Source organism: Bombus impatiens, unplaced genomic scaffold (genome assembly GCF_000188095.3).
Source record: "Bombus impatiens unplaced genomic scaffold, BIMP_2.2 scf_0637, whole genome shotgun sequence".
In the NCBI taxonomy this organism is placed as follows: Eukaryota; Metazoa; Arthropoda; class Insecta; order Hymenoptera; family Apidae; genus Bombus; species Bombus impatiens.
The window spans coordinates 783,820-804,300 of NT_177056.1; the positions used below are offsets into that span (position 1 = coordinate 783,820).

At 37.6% G+C, this 20,481-nt stretch overlaps 1 protein-coding gene across 12 annotated transcripts in view; it reads right to left on the bottom strand.

Moving 5' to 3' along the window:
• Window positions 1-20,481, bottom strand: part of LOC100742440 (FK506-binding protein 5-like) — a 62,610-nt gene that overhangs the window by 11,076 nt on the left and 31,053 nt on the right. For all 12 annotated transcript variants that reach the window (XM_033322404.1, XM_033322401.1, XM_033322406.1 and 9 more), the window contains one exon: window positions 17,364-17,419. In XM_033322404.1, coding sequence (XP_033178295.1) covers window positions 17,364-17,397 — 34 coding nt within the window. In that variant the 5' untranslated portion in view covers window positions 17,398-17,419. The remainder of the gene's footprint in view (window positions 1-17,363; window positions 17,420-20,481) is intronic.

The following is a 20,481-nucleotide window of genomic DNA, read 5'->3' on the forward strand; positions in this document are numbered from 1 at the left end:
CCATGCCTTCGTCCAGGATGTTAGACGGGCTCGGGATATTAAGAAGCACGCGTGCTGCCATATTTCATTAGTATAATATCTATAGCATATTACGTATGTACAAATTGTATCTTGCATAATAATTTATTAATTTGCTTCGTTTTGCCTATTTTATTTACTCAGCCGTTTATTCGTTTATTTTCAAGTATGAATTTATTTTTCAGATAATTTTGCCAGAATGTTACATTCTGTTTCAATCTTCGTTTATTCCTTAAAGCTAAAACTTACTTCCTAATTTCCTACTCGCGCAATAATTCCTTTCATCGATGCTTCGTTTCTTTTTCTCTTTTTCTTTTTTTTTTTTTTTTTTTTTTTTTTTTTTTTTTTTTGTAGTGTTGCGAAAAGAAGTTTAAAACAGCCAAGTACGTTATTTTATTTTCTCTCGATTATCTCGTAGACTGTCTCAGAAATGCGAGAAAAGAAAATGCAATAACTTCCTCAGGACGAAGAGTAATAATCTTAAATCGGCGATTACGCAAACTCATGCAAATTATTCTGTTTAATTTTCCGAATGCTCCGTGCAGCTCGAGCTATGGGAAATTCGTTCGGCTAAAGTTTCCAGCGTGTGGGTGTACAAACGACTTCCGTTTGTTTAACGAGCCCCAATTTATAAAAACGAGCCACTCGATTCATACTATAATTAAAATAACGCCGGAGAAATATAGCGGCAAGCGCATGATAATATGTCTCGTTGTACGTTGTAGTGTTGCGAAAAGAAGTTTAAAACAGCCAAGTACGTTATTTTATTTTCTCTCGATTATCTCGTAGACTGTCTCAGAAATGCGAGAAAAGAAAATGCAATAACTTCCTCAGGACGAAGAGTAATAATCTTAAATCGGCGATTACGCAAACTCATGCAAATTATTCTGTTTAATTTTCCGAATGCTCCGTGCAGCTCGAGCTATGGGAAATTCGTTCGGCTAAAGTTTCCAGCGTGTGGGTGTACAAACGACTTCCGTTTGTTTAACGAGCCCCAATTTATAAAAACGAGCCACTCGATTCATACTATAATTAAAATAACGCCGGAGAAATATAGCGGCAAGCGCATGATAATCATGGGAATTCTTTTCTCCTATGCAATTATAGTTCATTAGGATTCCTGATACGAATTTAATTATTTACTAATAATTATCATAAATTTCCATGAAATTGTCCCACTTTTATTGCTTATCCTATTCGCAAGAGAAATTACAAAAACGTCAATGAAAATTTTCATTTCTTCTATTATCTACTGCGAAAATAATTCGCAAGAAGAATTATCAAAGAAAAATTGGCGATAATTTGCAGAACGAATTATCGACTTTTATAATCGAATCGATCGATTCGAGAACGTGCAATTCCAGCAATTATTAGGAATCGTGCTCGCTGGAAACAATTGAATTTCCCACGAATTATCAAACGAACAAAAGTACAATTAGTACCTGTGGCGATTCGAAGATCTACAATGGGACAATTAAATCTTGAGAAACGAGAATTGGTAAAGTGGCAGAGGAAAGGCCTGTTTAGGGCTGACTACCGAATCAACAGGTCGATTAGCACTTGCCCGATACTTTTGTACAACTGTTATTCGGAGTGTTGGTTTCCTTTAGCTTAAGTCGGAAATTTTTAAGAAACGAACAAAGCTTTAAAAAAGCAAAATGACAGAGAATAAATCACAAAGAGGAAATACGGGAAATAAAAATAGCAGGACAGCAAAATCGAAACAGAGAAACAGAGAAACAGAAGATAGTTATTCCAATAATTTTCAGAATATAAAAATAGATTGTCCGACTAGAACAGAAAGATCAGGAAATAAAAAGTGAAGAAGGAAGAAAAGAGTAGAAAAATTATTGCGAATAATTATTTGAAGTGGAAGATCGTTCAGGTCGGAAAAGTCACAGCTTCGTTGAAACGAATCGCGAGCAGAGTCGAGAGCGTTCGAGAGATGAGCAACATTGAGCAACATTGTTGCTAGATGTAGTAACGTCTTAGAGACGCTACTGTAACGGTAATATCACGGTAATGGCTGTAACTGTTGCGATAATCGGGTCTCGGTTTCTTCTTTGGTCTCCTCTTCGTTCACCTTGTTCCGTTTCGCCAATACACCCCCCTTGTTTCTTTCAAATTCGATTAGAAGAAAGATGCGCGACTTCTATTTCACGAAAAGTTCACTTCCGTATATTTTGAAATTTATTTCATTACTTTGTATACATTCTCTTTTTTAGATTCTTTCTAGTTTCACATAATTCGGTTCTTTTGCCTTAGAATTCTTTTAAAGTCTTTTTTTTTTTGGCTCGTTTGTCTATTAAGGTTTTATGCTGTATTCATAGATTTCCATTTTTATAAATTAGCTTCGTGTTTGATTCTTTAGCTTGCGATTGAAATTGATTCGATTTATTTGATAAAGTTGATTAACGAAGATGGAGAAATTACTGTTATTCATGGAGCTATCATCTGTATTGTTGGTATAATTGGAACGCACGGTTCTCTAATTATACTCGAATTAGTGGCTCGTTGTAGTTGATTGAGTGGAGAAAAAACGATTCAATTTACCGATTCCTCTCTGTTAATCCCGATTTCATGCTATTTTATTCTTAATCGTTTAAAAATAAATGGGCGATTCGACTTTTCCAACGAAATTGAACAGAAAAATCCGCGATACATGATTAATTCGCAATAATTTTATTACACGGAAAAATAATTTTCGTGCTACGGTAGATTTACGGTAGATTTAGCTGCAAACTCCAGATTTAAAGCTGTCTTAAAAGACTTGAAAAGTCCTTGTAACCTCGAAAGACGTTCTCTCGAGGACGCGGCTCCGCAGGAGGAAGCGGCTCGATCGGCTGAAAGTCAGCTGAGTCTATTAGAGTCGAAAGGGCACGCTGGCACGCGGGTGTATTGTAAAATCACGTAAGAAGAGCACCTTTCACCTCGTCGATCGCGCGCACAGCCTGCTTTTATACCAAATATCCGCCATTACCGAACAAACATCGATAATGAACGACCAGTGTCGACGATCTACCGATCCAGGAAATACACTCCACGCTACGTACCATTGTACCAACGCTTGTCAAACTAACAGGCTTTCTCGAACCGTGCACCGTTACGTATCAGTTTTATATTTAATAATTTTATTATTTTTGTATTTAACAAATTGTATATGTTGTGGAAATTTATAGGGTTGGGAGAAACGATGGAAGAGGAAAAATGAAATTGACGATTATTACAAATAACTCGGAAACAATTCGTTTAATAAACGTAACGAGTGTTTCATCCGATTTAGCTTCGATCTAAAACTCATGATGTTGGACGAGTACAAAGAACGGCGTTAAATGGATCACCTGTCGAAGCTGCACGGAACGAGACAAGTAAAAATAGAGGTTTCCGACGAAGAAAGGACAAGACCGAGGAAGAAAAAGAACAAAATCCACGAGGATAAAAGTGAAGGTGAGCAGAGAATCGTTGCAAAATCGGGCCGCGATGGTAAAAGAACGAGAAGCTGGCAATTTGGTCGATACGTCAGCGCTTTCTACGATTATGGTATCGTGACGCGTCGTTCGCGTAAATAGAGCAACGAAAAAAACAGGGTTCACGCGTAATTGTTACATAAAACACTCGTCTGATTGGCGCGATTACGTTTCGCAAAGATTCGTCACGATATTTAAATACGGTTCCCGAAATTTTTAATCTGGATGCACAAGGAAAAGATTTCTTTACGCAACCTCGAAATTTACGAATCTCCATAGGTCGGTATAAATTTATACACACACACAAATATGATCAGTTATATAACACCTCTTGCTTCGACCTTAAATGTTAGCATAATCATCCCATCCAAAGAACAAAGCATCTTTATTTCCTACTCGTTCCCCTTTGTTCCTCGTTTCTCCTCCTTTCTCCTCCTTTCGATAACCGTCGACAGCAAATTCACTCTGCAGCTTCTGTCTAATTAAAAAATTTTAAATGCTCTGTTCTTTTTGGCAAACGTTACACTTCCTCCTGACCGTATATATTTTAGAAAGTTAAATTTAACTTTTTTCTTCGCAAACACCGCGGAAGATGGCAATTACATTATCGAAAAAGAGGGCGACAACTGTTTTGAAATTATAGAACTAATTCGAATTTCGTAAGTCTCTTCTTTTCGCCAGTTATAATTTATCGTCATTAATCACATGATATGCGGAGAACTTTTTAGAAAGCAAAATTAAATTTCTCTTTCCAAAATCTCCGGAACTTGACGATTATTTCGTTTCAGAACGTACAATTACAGTTGTCCAATATCAATATTGGAGGATAACCCAAATTTAATATAAATAATTTTATGCTTTATGCCCGCACAAGTTCTTCAAATATAACGTTTCAAATATATTTCAAAGTATAGAGAATATCCAAAATATAATATTTTCTATATTCGTGAAGATATGAATTTTTGCATAAATATTCGCGGTCTAGTGACATGCCCAATGATAACACGTCGCTTTTCCCTAGCAACATCATCCATAACTAATTGTAAGATCCGATCCTCTCCTATCAGATCCATTGTTCGCACTTGCGTTTCCCGGCAGTCAGCGAAGAATAAATATTTAACAGGTGGCCAAGATGACTTGTCGCCGATGTAGAAAGTCTCTCTGGTGCTGTGCCCGGCGACTCTCAGGTTTCTAATACATCAATATTTCTCGGTGTTCCAGCGACAAGGAAAAAAGCGAGAGCACAGCCGGGTGAAAGTTTACAAAGGATGAGAATTCGGATAATGCTCGAACGTCCTCATAAATATTTAACAGTCTGGATGATCCCGGATGGGTCCTCTCCTTCGCGCTTCTCGCAGAGATCTCTTTCTTTGGTGTCGAAACGTGTTTTGGTACCAGTTGGAGCGATTCGAATTTTTGGAATTTTAGAATATCCGCCATGTTTCAATATGTTTTGCTTTATCTTGGAATTTTAACAATGTATCAATAAAATTTAGTTCGTAATCGTATTCTTAAAAAATATTCAAGATTATTCGATATTTTCAAAATGTTCGATATGGTATGAAGCTGTTTACTCTCTGAATACTTCAGAATTAATGTAAAAACTTCTGTAAACACGATTACTTGACAAAAGCTTCTCTATCGTTCGATATAAATTTGTGCATAAAGATATAATTTCTTTTATTTCATCAATTACTGTAATCTTTCCTAGTTCCACTTTAATACGGAAGAGAGAACAATAGGAACTCGACCATTCTAAATTGTCTCACATGTTTTCGTTCATCTTGTCACTTAAGAAAGAACTTTCCGCGGTATATCGCCTACTATAAATAGAACTTATTAGCATAATTATGTGTCCGGACAATCAGAATGGCGTTCTTGTTCGACGGAGTAGGCAGACAATGTCAATCCAGGTCAAATAGTAGTATCAAGTACGAGCCATGTTTCAGAAACAATGGAATTTCTTCGTTAACGTATGCGTTTTCTAAACTGTCCCGATATCCTAAATCATTAGTAACTTGATTAATGGAAACAGTAAAGATATTGGTCAAAAGAGAAAATCTACGACGAAAGAGCAAGTACAACTTCAAAGTATAGAGTTATTAAGATGTTATTAAACCGGAATAACACAAAGTAAAAGCCACATTTAAAAAGAAATTCCAAATGATTATCCATTGATATTGTTTAACCTCGATTTTCTCGAAAATCGAGGCTTCCAGAGCGAAAGCTTATTTCACAGTTTCGTCGCGTCTTTTTGCCCAATATCACCTATCGGTCCATGAAATTCTTTGCTTGGAACGACATATGAGAAGTCACGGAGAAACTGAGAAAAATGACAAGCCTGTGAACGCAGGACGAAGAATTTCGTTGAAACACGAATTCCGCTGTACCGAGATCATAAAAGTACACTATACGTATCAGAACAGAAGAAAAAGAACAAAATCGTTGCCATACCGGTTTCTAACAGGGGAACACCGCTCGAGGGAGTTCGTAAACGAAAGCGGCGCGGTTATCGAGCGGATCGATTTATTTCAACGGTGGAACGTGCCGATCTCGATTTAACCGATCTACCTGCACTTGCAGCGACGCAAACACGCGTATTCCGTCGGAGTAGGGCCGCGATCTATCGATCTCTGCGTTCCGTGGCGAAAATCCGCCGAGCTGCCAGCTTACCGGGTTTCGTAACGCGTGTACCGTGCGATCGCCGCGAGTAAACCTGGTATCCTGCTGGTATACGTTTGCATACGTCGACGAACGATACTTGTATTACAGAAGCGTGTATCGGTATGGTGTGTTTATGAAATTTTAGATTTTTCGCTAATTTTAGAAATTGAATAATTTTCACAGTATTATACGGAGTGTCGCGTTTAACTCTACCATCCTTAACGACTCGCTTATTCGTCACGATACTGAGAAATGTTTTCGACAAGAGGCGTATGGCATCGAGAGAAACGTATTGCGGCTTTATTAATTTTTTCTTGTCGCACCTGGACGTTTTAAAACGTATTTAGAAAGCACGGTATGTCCTCCTCGATATCGTACAAATTTTAGCTGAAACGTTGTTTCGTATCATCGCAAATGAGAACGTAATTATGGGTGGCAGAATTGGTGAGACATTCGGTATACGATATAGAATGATTTCAAGTGGTTTGATGAGCTTTTCGAAAAGATAGCTTATACAATGTGTTGCATAAATTACAAAATCACCTTAAAATTTTCAAACGTGACAACATATTCAAATATCAAAAGACACCTCGTAAATAAAAGTACCAAATCCAATAATTTTCCAGCTCGCATGAGAGTGTCTGTCCAACTTGCCTGACTTTACTTTCATTTAAAGCGCGATGCAAATCTGGATCGCTCTCTAGAAACTTACGACGCAGAACAGCAGCAAAACAGTGTGTTTACAGTGCAAGAGAAGAGAAGAGAAGCAAGCGTGGAGCGGTAAAGCGGCGAACCAGTGTAACTAGTAACTGGTGTCTCGACTTCCGGTTTCGACGCGGACGCGGCGTTCCCGGGCCGCGTTTCCGTGGGTTTCTGGATTACGTGCTGGCGTGCGACGGTGCGTGCTGGTTCATTATGCGCAAGAAAGCAAGAAAGAGGCGAGAACCGAGTCATTGCTATTCGAGGGCCGGCGCAGGAAACGGAAGTTCCCGATTATCCACAAGACACGACAAGTATCCTCGGATCGCCGCGTATTCAGCCTTACGGTTGTCAAACTGTCAACGTTGCGAGCTGCGGATATTGTCAGAAAATGGAGATAATTATGTTTTTGGGAAATTTCTGCTACATTGATCGAGAATATTTTTTTTATTTTTGGCAGTTATTGGAAATTTAACGTGCATACATCTGTCGATCAAATATTTCTTTATTCGCTCATTTCAATATTTAAAAATTTATCAAGAAATTATTATAATTATCAGATAAATTAGAATTATGAATATGTACATTCTTTTAGTTAGAATTTCTAAGAAATTAACAGATGAGATTAAATATCGTGTGCAGTAGGTCTGGACGATACTACGAGCAACGCTAATTGAAGAAGAAAGACAAGGGACAAGCGTCTTTGAGAAATTTCTGCAATATTAACAGAGAACATTTGTTTCGTTATTTTTTATTTGATACGGTCGACTTTACTTTTCATAATGTAGGTGTGATTCATGGCTCTGATTCCGACTTTTCTGACACATGTCGTCATCGCCGCGCGTACACAGGAACACGTGTCTACTCACGCAAGCGCGTACGAATCACGAGGGAGTTTCATTGAGGAGCAGAGAGATGAATGAGTCAAGGAAGCGGACGTCATTCACAATAAATGTCACTCCCGTGGATACTGCCGATAGTCACGTGAATCCTCAAGAAATCTTCCTCTGTCACGCGTGCTTTGTTCTTCGTAACGGAACATTTTAATTGACAATAGCAGTAGGTTGAAAAACGTTAGGCTTGTCGTAGATATCATCTTATAGATATTATATAATACGTATATCTTAAATATTGTATCGTATGTTTGAAATTAAAATTACATTTTTCCAACAATCCAGACTCCATTCTTATCCTAAATTAAATCTTTCACAAGCATTACGTAACACTGTAACCACCGGGAGATCGCATAATTAATATCGCGAAAGATATCGTAAAATGAAAAATCCAAAATCGTTAGAAGAATAACAATATACGCGATATATTTCTACTGTGAGAACACGAAAGGGTCAAACCTCCGCCTATAAAATCTATCACCGACTCTACGTCTATATAGTTATCTAATAGAAGATTGGTCACAGGAAATCATGCGAAAACACCAGTCGGTGAACGACTTTTCCTCGAGAAGGGAAAAGGCTGTCGCCGGTAGCGCGATTCGGTTGGTTGCGCTTGTCGCGTAAAAATCCACGTGAAAGGATCTGCAGGATCGCCACGTGGGCGTTTTCGACGACTTCTATTTTCACTGAATGGCCACTGGGCTTCGACCAGTGTACAGTATACATTAGTATACAACAATAAGAAGCTGCGGTACAATGAAGCATTCGTACCAAAAAGCCAGAAAAAAGTCGATTACAAAATTTCCCCTTTCCGAGATGGTTGAACATACGGTAGCTCGTTTTATCTTTAATCGAAGAGAAGATATTCTAGCTGAAATGAGTCAGCTGAAAATTCTTTCAAGAATTCCTCGAAATTATTCAATTCTCGTCTGGGATTTTTTTCACACAGACTATCGAAGGAATCTCCGATATCTCCCTATTGCATGTCTGCTTTAATTACGCAGTAGTCTAAATAAAAACTGACTGGATTTTTCTTTGGCGGCAGACAATGCAGCAAGGCGAAACTCGAACGTGGAGACGACGAAAGGTCGTCAGACGAACTTCAATTGCTTCGGATGAAACGCGCCATTGTGTTCTCTCTCGGGTGACTATTAATTAGAATTAATTAGGAGATCGCGCGGAATTTCTCGTTTCGTATTACGGTATTTGCAACTTCGAGAAAAGTGATGTTCGTGAATGGAGAGAAATTATGTAACGGCTATTGAAAATCTGAGGGAGAAAAGTTGAATTGTTGAGACACAGCTTGGATTAAAAAATGTGAATACATTGTCGGAGTTTTAGTGTGATCTATCGCGATTTATACTTAAATGATTTATTTTAATTTATATTAAAATTTATATCGACGTAAACTTATATTTCCATAGTCGTTCGATTCTTTAGTAAACGAATTGTTATTCGTAATTGTAAATTGTTAATTGCTAGTTGATTGCAGTTGACTACTCTACTTTGCTAGAAACGTAATATAAAATAATTCTGTATTTTTTATGAAAACACTCCTATCACAATTTTTCAAGGATATCTTAGCACAATTTTTCCACGATTTCTAAACACAAAATTTTCTCCTCCACCGATTTTACGCGTACGAATTCTCCTTGGCCCAGTGGAACTGAGATGAAAAGAAAACTCCGCAAGACGACGATTAGCAAAATCCGACACAATTAAAGCAAACTTATACAAACGTAATCTCTATATTCTACTTAGATGTAAAAATCCAAAGGTAATCAAGGTCCAAAATGAAGATAAAGAATTTGTGCAAAATTCAAAACAAAATTTCCGCGGTAATAAAATTTATAGAAACAGAGTATTTCGAATAAAAATTTGTTCATAAAAAATAATGGACGAAAAAAACTGGATTAGTCGGTCGAAAAACATATGCGAGCATTTTATAGCGTATATACGGAACAAAATGAGTAAACTGGAGATTATTGTATAATATATCGCCGAAGATAAAAGATCGAGAGACGATCAAGGTAAAAGACAGAGCGACGATGCATTATTTATGTGGTATGTATTGCGCGGTGAAGTGTGCGATACGTGCTTGATATTTTATAGTTTGCGTATTTCACCAGTGAATTTGTAATCCCATTTTATCGGCTACTCAATGTCACGCAATTGTTGCTTTATTTATTCAGCGACCAGGGTATTTTTCTCGGCGTCGATTTTTATATAAATAGCTCTTTTATGTCTCAATATTTCGAACACAAAATGCGTAATGTATGTATGCATTTGCAATTTGTTCTTATTTAGAATTTAATAAGACACACTTCTGATCTAAGTAATTGATTTGAAAATGAAATTAATCGAATTAATTTTCCAGTTAAACTAAATGTAATTAGACAAACTGCGATATATCAAACCTTTCCCCAAATAGTTTCATAATTAGTCTCACGATCGTCTAGGGAATTTCAACATTTCCACTTAACCTATATATTGCTCAATCGGAATTTTCTCCTCCACGAGAATATTTAAAACGGTTTTAATTCGTAGAAATTGTTCCGGTAAAACGCCGTTGAATTATTCCCCCTTCGCGCTTCGCTTTCATTTTTTTCCAAACATTCCTCGCCACGGTCCGTACACTTTATTAGAGCGAGGCATTGATAACAACATGGCGACTTTCGTGCTTCCCCTAAGAACACCGCCATGTTTAACAGTCTATATAATTGCGCACAATTACAGGCACGCAGCCCAGAAATTGTTTGTCCGGAAAAACAGTCGTCGCTTGATTTCTTCGAAGGAATTTCGATTTCATTAAGACGACTTGGTTTTCATTGATTTACGATTTTATTTCCATCTGCTTATTGGTAGAAAGGAGAAGCTGTGTTGTATGATTCATTTTTAAGTATTTAGGAGTTCTTTTTGCGATCCTATTTTATGTCTTTATAAATTATTATAATAATTGTTAACAGCTCTCGTTAACACAGAGCACAGAATATTTCAGGAAATTTCTTCAATTTCATTATAAGTTTATGACAAAATATCGGCCGTCATTGTTACAAAAGCTTCAATTACCTACGTCACTAAAATGGTAACGTGCACACAGTGGGTCACGAAACAATACTGAAAGTATCATAAGGACGCATTAGTTAATCATGTCTTGGAATGCTAAGAATAACATACAAGGATCTAAAAGAAAAAACTACGGTTCTTCAACTTAGAAATGATTCAAATGGTTCAGGCTTTCTTCGAATTATTCGATAGAATAATTACATGCATGCATTTACGTGATACAATGTTGTATTATTTGACACAGAAATTAGGTACATACATTCATGTGCTCAATTTCAATTTCTGTATCAAATAATTTGAAAGAAAACCTCAAGAATAAAAGAAAGATACAAAAATATGGAAGATCCGTTTCTCGACAAAATTTCCGAAATACAATCGCATCGATGCATAATGATGGGCATTATTCGACAACGTGAGAGAGTGAAATTAAGATCGTGACTGACTGACTCGCGTCTTACGTGACATCGGCCAGAGACACGCTTCGAAAGGTCTAACCGCATCCTTGCGCCGCAGTTACGCGGTTACGTAAGAAGAAAAGTCAGACAACCAGGTGGCGAGAACAGGATAGCCAACTGTGCTCGAGGTGGGGACGAGAAAAGTCGAGAAAAGTGTGCTCAGCCAAACGAGATTCCAGAAAATACGCGGCTCCTCGTAAAAGACGCTATATATATATGTGTGTGTACTACTTACGCTGCTTTATTTTTAAAAAGATCGACCAAATTAATTTAAGATGTATAATTACTAAGGATACGCGTTTAAGTTAGATTCGAGGTTTTCAAGGAAATAGAAAAGATGAGAGAAACGTGATTTTTAAATCTTCGATATTTTGAGTGCTAGAATAAGATTAAGAGGATTTTACGAGATTTTGAAGATCTTTCGACAGTTTTATTAGTAAAGTAATGGTTGAGGATTTATTAGTAGATGTATAATTAAGGGATAATCTTGTTAATAGAATAACTGATAGTCTGGGATTTGTTGACGGAATAACTTCATTAACAGAATAATTAATAGTTCAGGATTCGTTAATAGAATAATCGCTAGTTTAGTATTTATGAGTAGAATAATTTTGTTAATAGGATAATCGTTTTAACTTTCCGTTCAAATAGATTTGTACACGCGTAAGATCAAGAAATACCACCGATGTGAAAGATTATACGTATCAATATACAGAATTTTAAAGTCAGATCTCAGTATTAAGATAAGTGTGTCTAGATTGCAACGATTAACGTTTACAAGTGGATAGCATTTGCGAAATTCACAAGCGTTAAATCGTGTCGCGTCTAATTGGCAAGGAAGTGAATCTGTTAGGTTAACTAAGTACGCCGACGATGATCGTTACAGGATCGTATTTCGAGGCCGATCTATCATTGAAAAAAGCTCCTGTACCATTTTACTTAATTAAACGCCTATCCAGATAATTCGATTTATATCTATCGAATGATCGCGGAGAAAGTAATTGCGGAAACATCAAGCGGACAAATACAAAAAATACGAAAACGAACTTACTATATTGATCCTGCGTAAGCTTCGTACATATGAATCGCCCTATAAAATCTAACCTAAAAATCGAAGTTCAATTGACAAGTTCAATGAGCTACGAGCCAATAATTTCAACAGACGCTGCACTTTATGTATCAAAGCCTAATAAGTGATTAAACTTCACATCGATTGCCTAATTAAACAAAAATAATATACTCGTCATAGTCGTTCTGTATGTTCCTCGTATATGTGAATCACCTTATAAAACTTAACCTAAAAGTCACGTTTAACAAGTTCAACGAGCTACGAAGCGATTTCGGCAGACATTGAAGTTCGTATCTGAAAGCCTAACGATCGATTATTAAACTTTACTTCGATCCTCTAATTAGACGGACGATCGATACTCCATTGTAACGCGATTATACTTGACGGTATTATGATCGCGTGCAGGTAAAATCAGCATGGCTCCGCAAAAGCGAAAGTCAATTATTTCGTTCGCTCGAGTCGTTATGCAAAATTCTGCTAATATGCGGCGTGCTGGTTATTTATAGAGTGACTGGACAATTCTCTGGACTTTCTAGGCCTGTTACCCGCGACCGGGGTCGCAATTTTGACGACCTTTCGATTAATGCCCGCACATTATGCGTGATTATATAATCCTGAGTAGGAGATTCTACAGGAGAAGAAGAAGAAGTAGAGCTCCGTTTATATTAACACATACAGCTATAGTGCATCAGTAAATTTGCTAATTTTTCCTACTATCAAATATTCTTTATTTAAAATTATTATTTTTTGCGTGTGAGTAATCAGAAGTTTAACGAAATGTATACTTTGCAATAATGTCTACTTACGTAACGAATGTTTAACCATTTAAGGAACATTGTTCGATCACATTTCTTTAGTTGTATTCGGAGAATTCTAAGTCGAATTTTATAAACTGTATTTATTGAACTGAATGTGCAAAAGCTATTTTATAAGACCGAGTCTATAAAATTGAATCTAGAAAGTGAATTTGATACATTACACTTCTCGAATCAAATTTATAAAGTAGAACTCATGCAATTGAATCTATAAAACTGAACTTGTTGAAACGAGTTTGTTACGTCGAATTTATATCGAATTCGCGATATCCGCAGTCTGATTATGCAATTAAGTTTCAATTACATGCATTTAGAAGTTAAGATATCCAAGGAATAGAAGATACGAATTCTCAAAATCTCTTACACCGCTATAATATTCGCTGTACCATTCGATAAGTATCAAAATGGTGAGCGAAATGAAGCAGACAGGAGAATGATGGACAGCACGAATTTGCGAACAACGTCGCGAATGAATCATTCGCAAATGGTTGAATCATTTGTACGTTTACGATGCGAGGGCGTGCGCCGCGTTGACGCCACGCATGGAAACGAGCACCGTTGATCGCGGCGTATCGCGATCGAGAGAAGAAAGTCCCTGCCCGATGGTGAACGAACCGGGTTGCGTGGCACGCCGCTTCCAGGCAGAAGCGTGAACAATGCGGAAGAATATTTCTCGAACGATCGAAAAGATACCAGTCTATTTCCGCGTTTTCCAAACCAAGGAAAATGGATCATAACTCCGCTTCGAAATGCCAAACGAACAGTGTATCGACATTTTCTTTTCGATCGACGAGTACTTCTTCTCTCCATGATAATAGGGTCGAACGTTTGTTATTGCAATTTTAGTACTCTTATGCAGTGTTCAATTTGGAAAAAGGAACTCAAGACGAGGTAAAACAAATATATCGTTTAGATTCGTTGACTATCGGTGTAAAATAATTCTTCGCTGCTATAAGCATGGCCGTGATATAATCTCAAATATCATTAGGCTTCCAAACTAATTTCGAAATCAGAGTCTGTTTCAAAACAAGAGTCGATCTGTTTTACGATTAGAAATCCATTACTGAATTTCACTACCCACGAATCCATTAATCACTGCGAGTTTATACTCGCTGAACCTTACTGCATTGACAATTTGCAACTGTATTCTCAGAAATATACGTCAACCTATAACCGTATCGGATATCTCTTTGATAGCTTTCCAGTTGATTCCCTAGATCAAGTTACGACTTCGTTTCTAATCCAATCGATCCGTTTGCTAATTTATTCGGTACTCTGTCGGTCACTGTGTGATTTCCTTTAAAATCTCCTTGACAGAATTGTGAACAGTCTGAAATCTCGTTAATCGAGTCGCTGGCTGCCACTGCATTTACAAACTTGCTCCAAATGTTGTCGATGTATTTGCAATTATATATATCTAAGGACATGGTCCTAAGAAGATGATCAATCTACGCAGAACGAGAGCATCGTAACGAGAAAACGTACGAACGACCTTAAAAGAGGTCGAACAGATCGCCAATAAAAGGCAAGCAGTCGTGAGTTTCGTAGACAACGAATGACTCATTGATTATTGCATTCGTGTAGTAACCGCGGGGGCGGTTTTCGCTCATCTTTCGGTAGAAATGCAACCGTGGGACGCCTCAAGAAAGTCTTACGACAGCGTAAATTGAAATTTTTACGGAATTATTGATTTCAAACTGTCAGATAATCTATCTCCCATGAAACAATTAATTCTCTCTTTTTTTTTAAATATTCTCTCTTAATGACGAATGAGCATTTGTCTAAAGTGATTTTATACCATTCCCTACAATGTACGCATGTTACAACGACATGTGCGTTTCGATATTTTCCAAAGTAATTTTTCGACTAAAATATCTAACAGCTGAAATAAAATATCTGAAACGTCCAAAGTACCTAAATTCCAGTCTCCATAGACATTGCTAATCTCAACACGAGAAACCCTACCGCCGTTGCATTGTCGAGAAATACGGGATACGTATAGTCAAAGCTTCGAACACTAAAACAAGCCATCCCCGAGGAACGATACATAAAATTCCTGGTCTGGACGCAAACGGCAGGCTTTGTATTCATTACACTCGCCATTTGCGTGTTGGAAGAGTCGCGTCTCTGGACCACCAGCCGCGAAACGTGCGAATCCACCTTTGTACAAGCGTATTTACATTCACGTAGGAGCTAAATGGAAGTTGCATCGGGCAAGGAATGCAGCCTCGTGGGACATCCGTCCGTGAAACGTATGCATCGCGGTCGAACCACGTGGGACGTTCGTATACACTACTGTTCATAAGTCGACTCGAAGTAACAGTATTCGAGTATTGCCTAATTTGTACAAAAGTTAACGATAAATCAATAACTAGGAAATTAGAATAGAATCCGTAGGCACGTTCGATCGCCTGGCAATTTTATTACCTCGAGAAAATTTGTTCGTCGAATGAATTCTTCAACGTATCTTTTACCAAAGAATCTTCTGAGATAGTGAAATTCGGAGACAGAGCCCTGAGAACTTTCTCCCAAAATATCCTTCATCGAAGAATTTTCCGAGGTATTAAAGCTGTTAAGGTAATTCCTGGTTCTATAGAACGCGTAGAAATTCCAAACTTTTGAACGTCAGTGTACGTCCACTTGCTTGCGATTTTATTGCGGCTCGTACATCCTCCTGTCTTCCCAGAAAATCCTTTGCGTCCGTCTCCGGTGAATCGACTTATGTATCTTCCTCCTTGTAAGCCTTGTCGAGAGTCTCGAATGTTTCTCGTGGAGAATAGTAAGCCTTTGATTTGGGTTTAAGGCGTGTATACTATACCACACAGGGATTTTTTTTAGCAAACAGCGTGGGAGGATGACTGAGAAGTACGTATTTTCGTTTAGAGAGGAATTCGGTTTCGGAGTATTTTGTTTAAACTGTATTATCGAGGACTTTTCTGGAAAAAATGATTGACTTAATATACGAAACAGATGTACAGGTTTGAGTTTTCAAATGTAAGAGTGAAAGAAAAATACGACGTAGTAACGGGTATATTAAAAAAAAATTTCACTGATCCTACAAGCATAATTCAATATTTAATGCAAAATAAAAAAGGAACAAAGGAAATTTAATCTAATCAAAAATTCTAGCAAAGTAATTAAATTATTCAAAAAACGTGTCTAATTGGTGGTAGATATCACGAGGCACGTCTTCGCGTGTAGATGGTGTATCGCGATACTAACTGGGTTTTCGTGTCGAGTCAAGGTGTTTCCTACGTGAACGTAAACACGAGACCGTACGTCGGCCACGATACGAGAATCGCGAATGAATCGTGCCGATGGGAGGAAAGGAGAGAATCTCGTACGGCGGAAGAATCGCGAATAGTTTCGGTGCACACATACGCCATTCTGTCCAGGCAACGCTAATTGCTCAAGAACCTGCCATTAGTTTCTTCATTTCTCTCCCTTGCGACTACCAACTAGGATCGATCGGCGCGATCATTAATTGGACATGTCGATTAAAATTACTTGAATTTCTGAGACACTGGTAAATATTTTACAATTTTTACGTATCTTATTTCCGTCGATTAAACGTAAAGGTTAACGTAAATTTACGCAGGTTAAATATACGGAATATGAAAAAGTCAGGTGCGTCAATTTCCGATGATACTTATTATCACAGGTTAAAAGTATAAAATATAAGAAAAGTTCGTTATAAGATGTTCTTCAACCATCAATGGTGATAACGACGATAGAACAACATTTAATTTAACGGATGGCATTGAAACGTACGTAGCGAACGTAGTGAAAAAGAGAAAAGAAAAAGAAAATGGAAGGTAGTAGAGCGATAAAGTACAGAAGGATGCAGTGCATGCACTCCATGCAGCCAGTTGCATGCCATTTGCACTTCCTCCACGCATTGTTCGGTTTCCCTCCGACTTTCGAGGACCTCGTATGCAACGAGGCAAGTTGAGTTAGGTCAACCCTCGATCCGAGGCTGCGTATTCCTCCTCGGATGCATTGTTCCCGCGATGCACCATATTGCATTCCATTATTTCGAGCACATGCGTGCAACCGAGGCAACGATTGATTCGCGAGGGGAGTTGAATTTTACTCGAAATTTCCACTAAACTTGTTGCTGACAAATCGACGGTAACATCTTTCTTTCGAATATTTCGAATCGGTAAATTAGATTGATAGGGGAGATGATAGGAGAGAATTAGGTTGACGAGACTCACCTTGCAACAAAAATCCATGCAGCGCGAGGTTCATGGCTACGATCAATTCCTTCAGCCTGAAACAGAAGAATTTTTCGTGGTTAGTGATTAAATTCCTGGCAAAAATTTTATTTTATTTTACTTTCTCACGGTATTATTATGAAAGTATAAATTAGTGGATATTAATAAATGTTTGTTCAATATTGGATATAAATTTATCGAATTTATTCTATAATAAATAACGTAACGTCAATTGATATATATATATATATATATATATATATATATATATATATATATATATATTATTTGTCATATAGTAAGTGGAACATTATTTGAAATATTTATTATTTAGAAATTATTCTTTCAAATAGAGAAGAGATTGAGATCTGCGATAGCGTAGATGAAAATACACGTTTCAAATATGCACTGGTCAGGTTCAAGAGAGAATACGTAAAGTTTCCGAGCGGATAGGAATGAATTTACTTTGTTCAGAGATTCTTGTACGCCTTCGTGCAATTTAGCCGCAATTAGCATCTCTTAGCGTTGCATTATTGCCATCTATCATTCGTCAGTCTTGAAAAGCGGGAATTTTCTGATCGATCCCTCGATTCTGCTCGAACATTGCGTCCGTTCGATCAATTAAAAGCAATTAGTCTTATGAAAGACCACGTTTAAGCCGATCGTACATGAAATGCGCGGATAATTGTGGCGATTGTACTGCTCTTGGGCAACCTATCCGCGAAGCACATAATTTAGCGAAGTTCTCTAAACAGCGATCGAGTAGTCGTTTTGAACGAATTTTTCAATGTTAGTAAATGCTCCTTATTCTCGATGAAATACAATAAAAGAGAAAAAGAGAACAAACATCGAGCGTTTACAGAAAAGTACCAACTTTATAATCCATCGATCATTCAGCACACCTAGATCAATTCTCAAACTTGTTCAAACTCCGAAATCTAACATGCCACTACTTCAAACTGCTCCAAACTTTATCAAACAGGATTCAAACTTTTTCAAACAGGACCAAATAAAAAGCTACACGAGAGTACCAAACTACTAGAAAATTTAGGGTAGAAAAGAAATTTCGTCTAACTGGTTAAACGAAGCCACTGGAAGTCAGAGCTTCGATCATTCGGATCGATGAAATTCGAACATGTGCAGTGGATCAACGGTGGCGCACTCGAAAGTCCTCGTCGGAGCACAATGGCCGCGTTGCAGCGGAATTAATTCAGGTCGAGCACGTAGGAACACGAGCGGGTAACGGTGCCTCTTTGCAAGCCACAAAACGGCCAACGGAATTGTTTCTGGCACGGCAGACTTCTTTTCCCCGTTTTCGCGATCCTTGCTTAAGTACTGAGCCAATTAATAATCTCTTCCTATCTCATGTCAAAATTGATTCGATGCTCTTTACATCTCATCATTTTCATAGTACAAAATTATCATTAATCTTACTTCTATCGTTAAAGCTTACATTCATATACGTATAATTCGATCCATTTCATTTTTTGAAAACCTTGAAGATCCAACGATGTCAAACATCGTCAAATGCATCGATAACTACACCTATCGATAACTCCGATTTGCTTTACAATCGACGAAACGCTCGAACGAGTAATAAATAAATTCCGCGAAATGATCGTCATTGAATAAATGTGGGAAAGGAACGTTGGAAACGAAGAATGGAGGGATCCAGCGAGAGCAACAAAGTCAAGTAAAGTTTCGTCAGATCTTGTAATAGGAATGAACCACCCGATTGTGGTATTTTGTTTCGCTTAGCGCGTCACGAAAACGTCCACCGACGTCTTGGTCGATCGCGGCCCTCGTGGTGAATACGAAATCGAGCAACACGGCCGCCATTAACGTGCGTACAATTCCTGATGAGCCGTGCTCTTTCGTCTCCTGTACCGTAACCATTCGTCGAGGACTCGTCGGGAATTTCATGTACCGCGACCTCGTGGAACCAAAAATCTAAAAGTTTGATAAACTCTGAGAAATGAGTTTTTTAATATCAAACGTAACATACTGTTTGGTAATTCGTCGTTTTCTAAGGACGAAGAAGCAACGATAACGTAAGAAGTTGACGGACTTGCAGAATTTTGTTTTTTCGATATTAATGAAAAAGTTCTTCATAGATTTCCTATATACGATAGTTTTACATGAAAGTTTTATGGGAACTTTTTCTTTGAAAAATGTAACATAATGTTCGTCGGTTTGTCGTCTTCTTAGGACAAAGAAGTAACGCGAATGTAAGCATTTGATAGATTTCGAGCAAATATACGCGAGCTTAAAGAATCGTTTACGTTGCCCCAGGGAGAAATGGAAATGTGCAGTTATGTGAAAATTGTGATTCATGCAAGATATGATCGTACGCATGGTTGCACGGTTTCTTTCTTTCCTTTGCATCCGTGGCGATCCTCTTTCGCCTTAAAGACGATTTTCACCTTACGTAAAACCGGCACATCGGCCGTGACTCGTTTCCATGGCGAACGACTTTCCCCGATTCTGTATCGCGAACGTTGTACAGTTTAAAAACGATCGATGCCACGCCTTTGGATACTTGCCAGATAATCATATGGTTACTTTTCTCATTACAAACGATTTTACGCTCTTTTCACTCGTCGGGTACAAGCTTTCGTACAACGAATTTTTGGTATTGCTTGCGTATAATGATCATTTTTCGTCTTATATAAAAAAAAATGGAATTTAATTTTTTGCCTTACATAAAAGTTCATTACAATGAACAATGATTTACATCTGCCTGTTTTACGATATTCTTCCTTGAGTTACTTAACAGTTTTTGATCAAATCTTACTTCAAAGTTCCACACAGCAGTTTATATAATTCCTGTGCACTGTATACTTCACACCTGAGAACGGAACTTTACTTAAATAAACTAAAAAACTTTGCTTCTTTCACTCGCTGTAATTTCACTAGATCTGGTAGCGGATCAAACACTTTCCAACGATATCAAACTTGTTTGCTAATACAGTTCGCTAGGAATATATAAAGTATAGTACTTTCCAGTCATTTTTACTGTTACATAGCTACTTACTATTTCAGTAAGGATCAAAGAGAAGAAACATGTAAAAATGTCCATACCGAGTAAATATTTCTTTCTGCTTTTCCCTTTCTATTT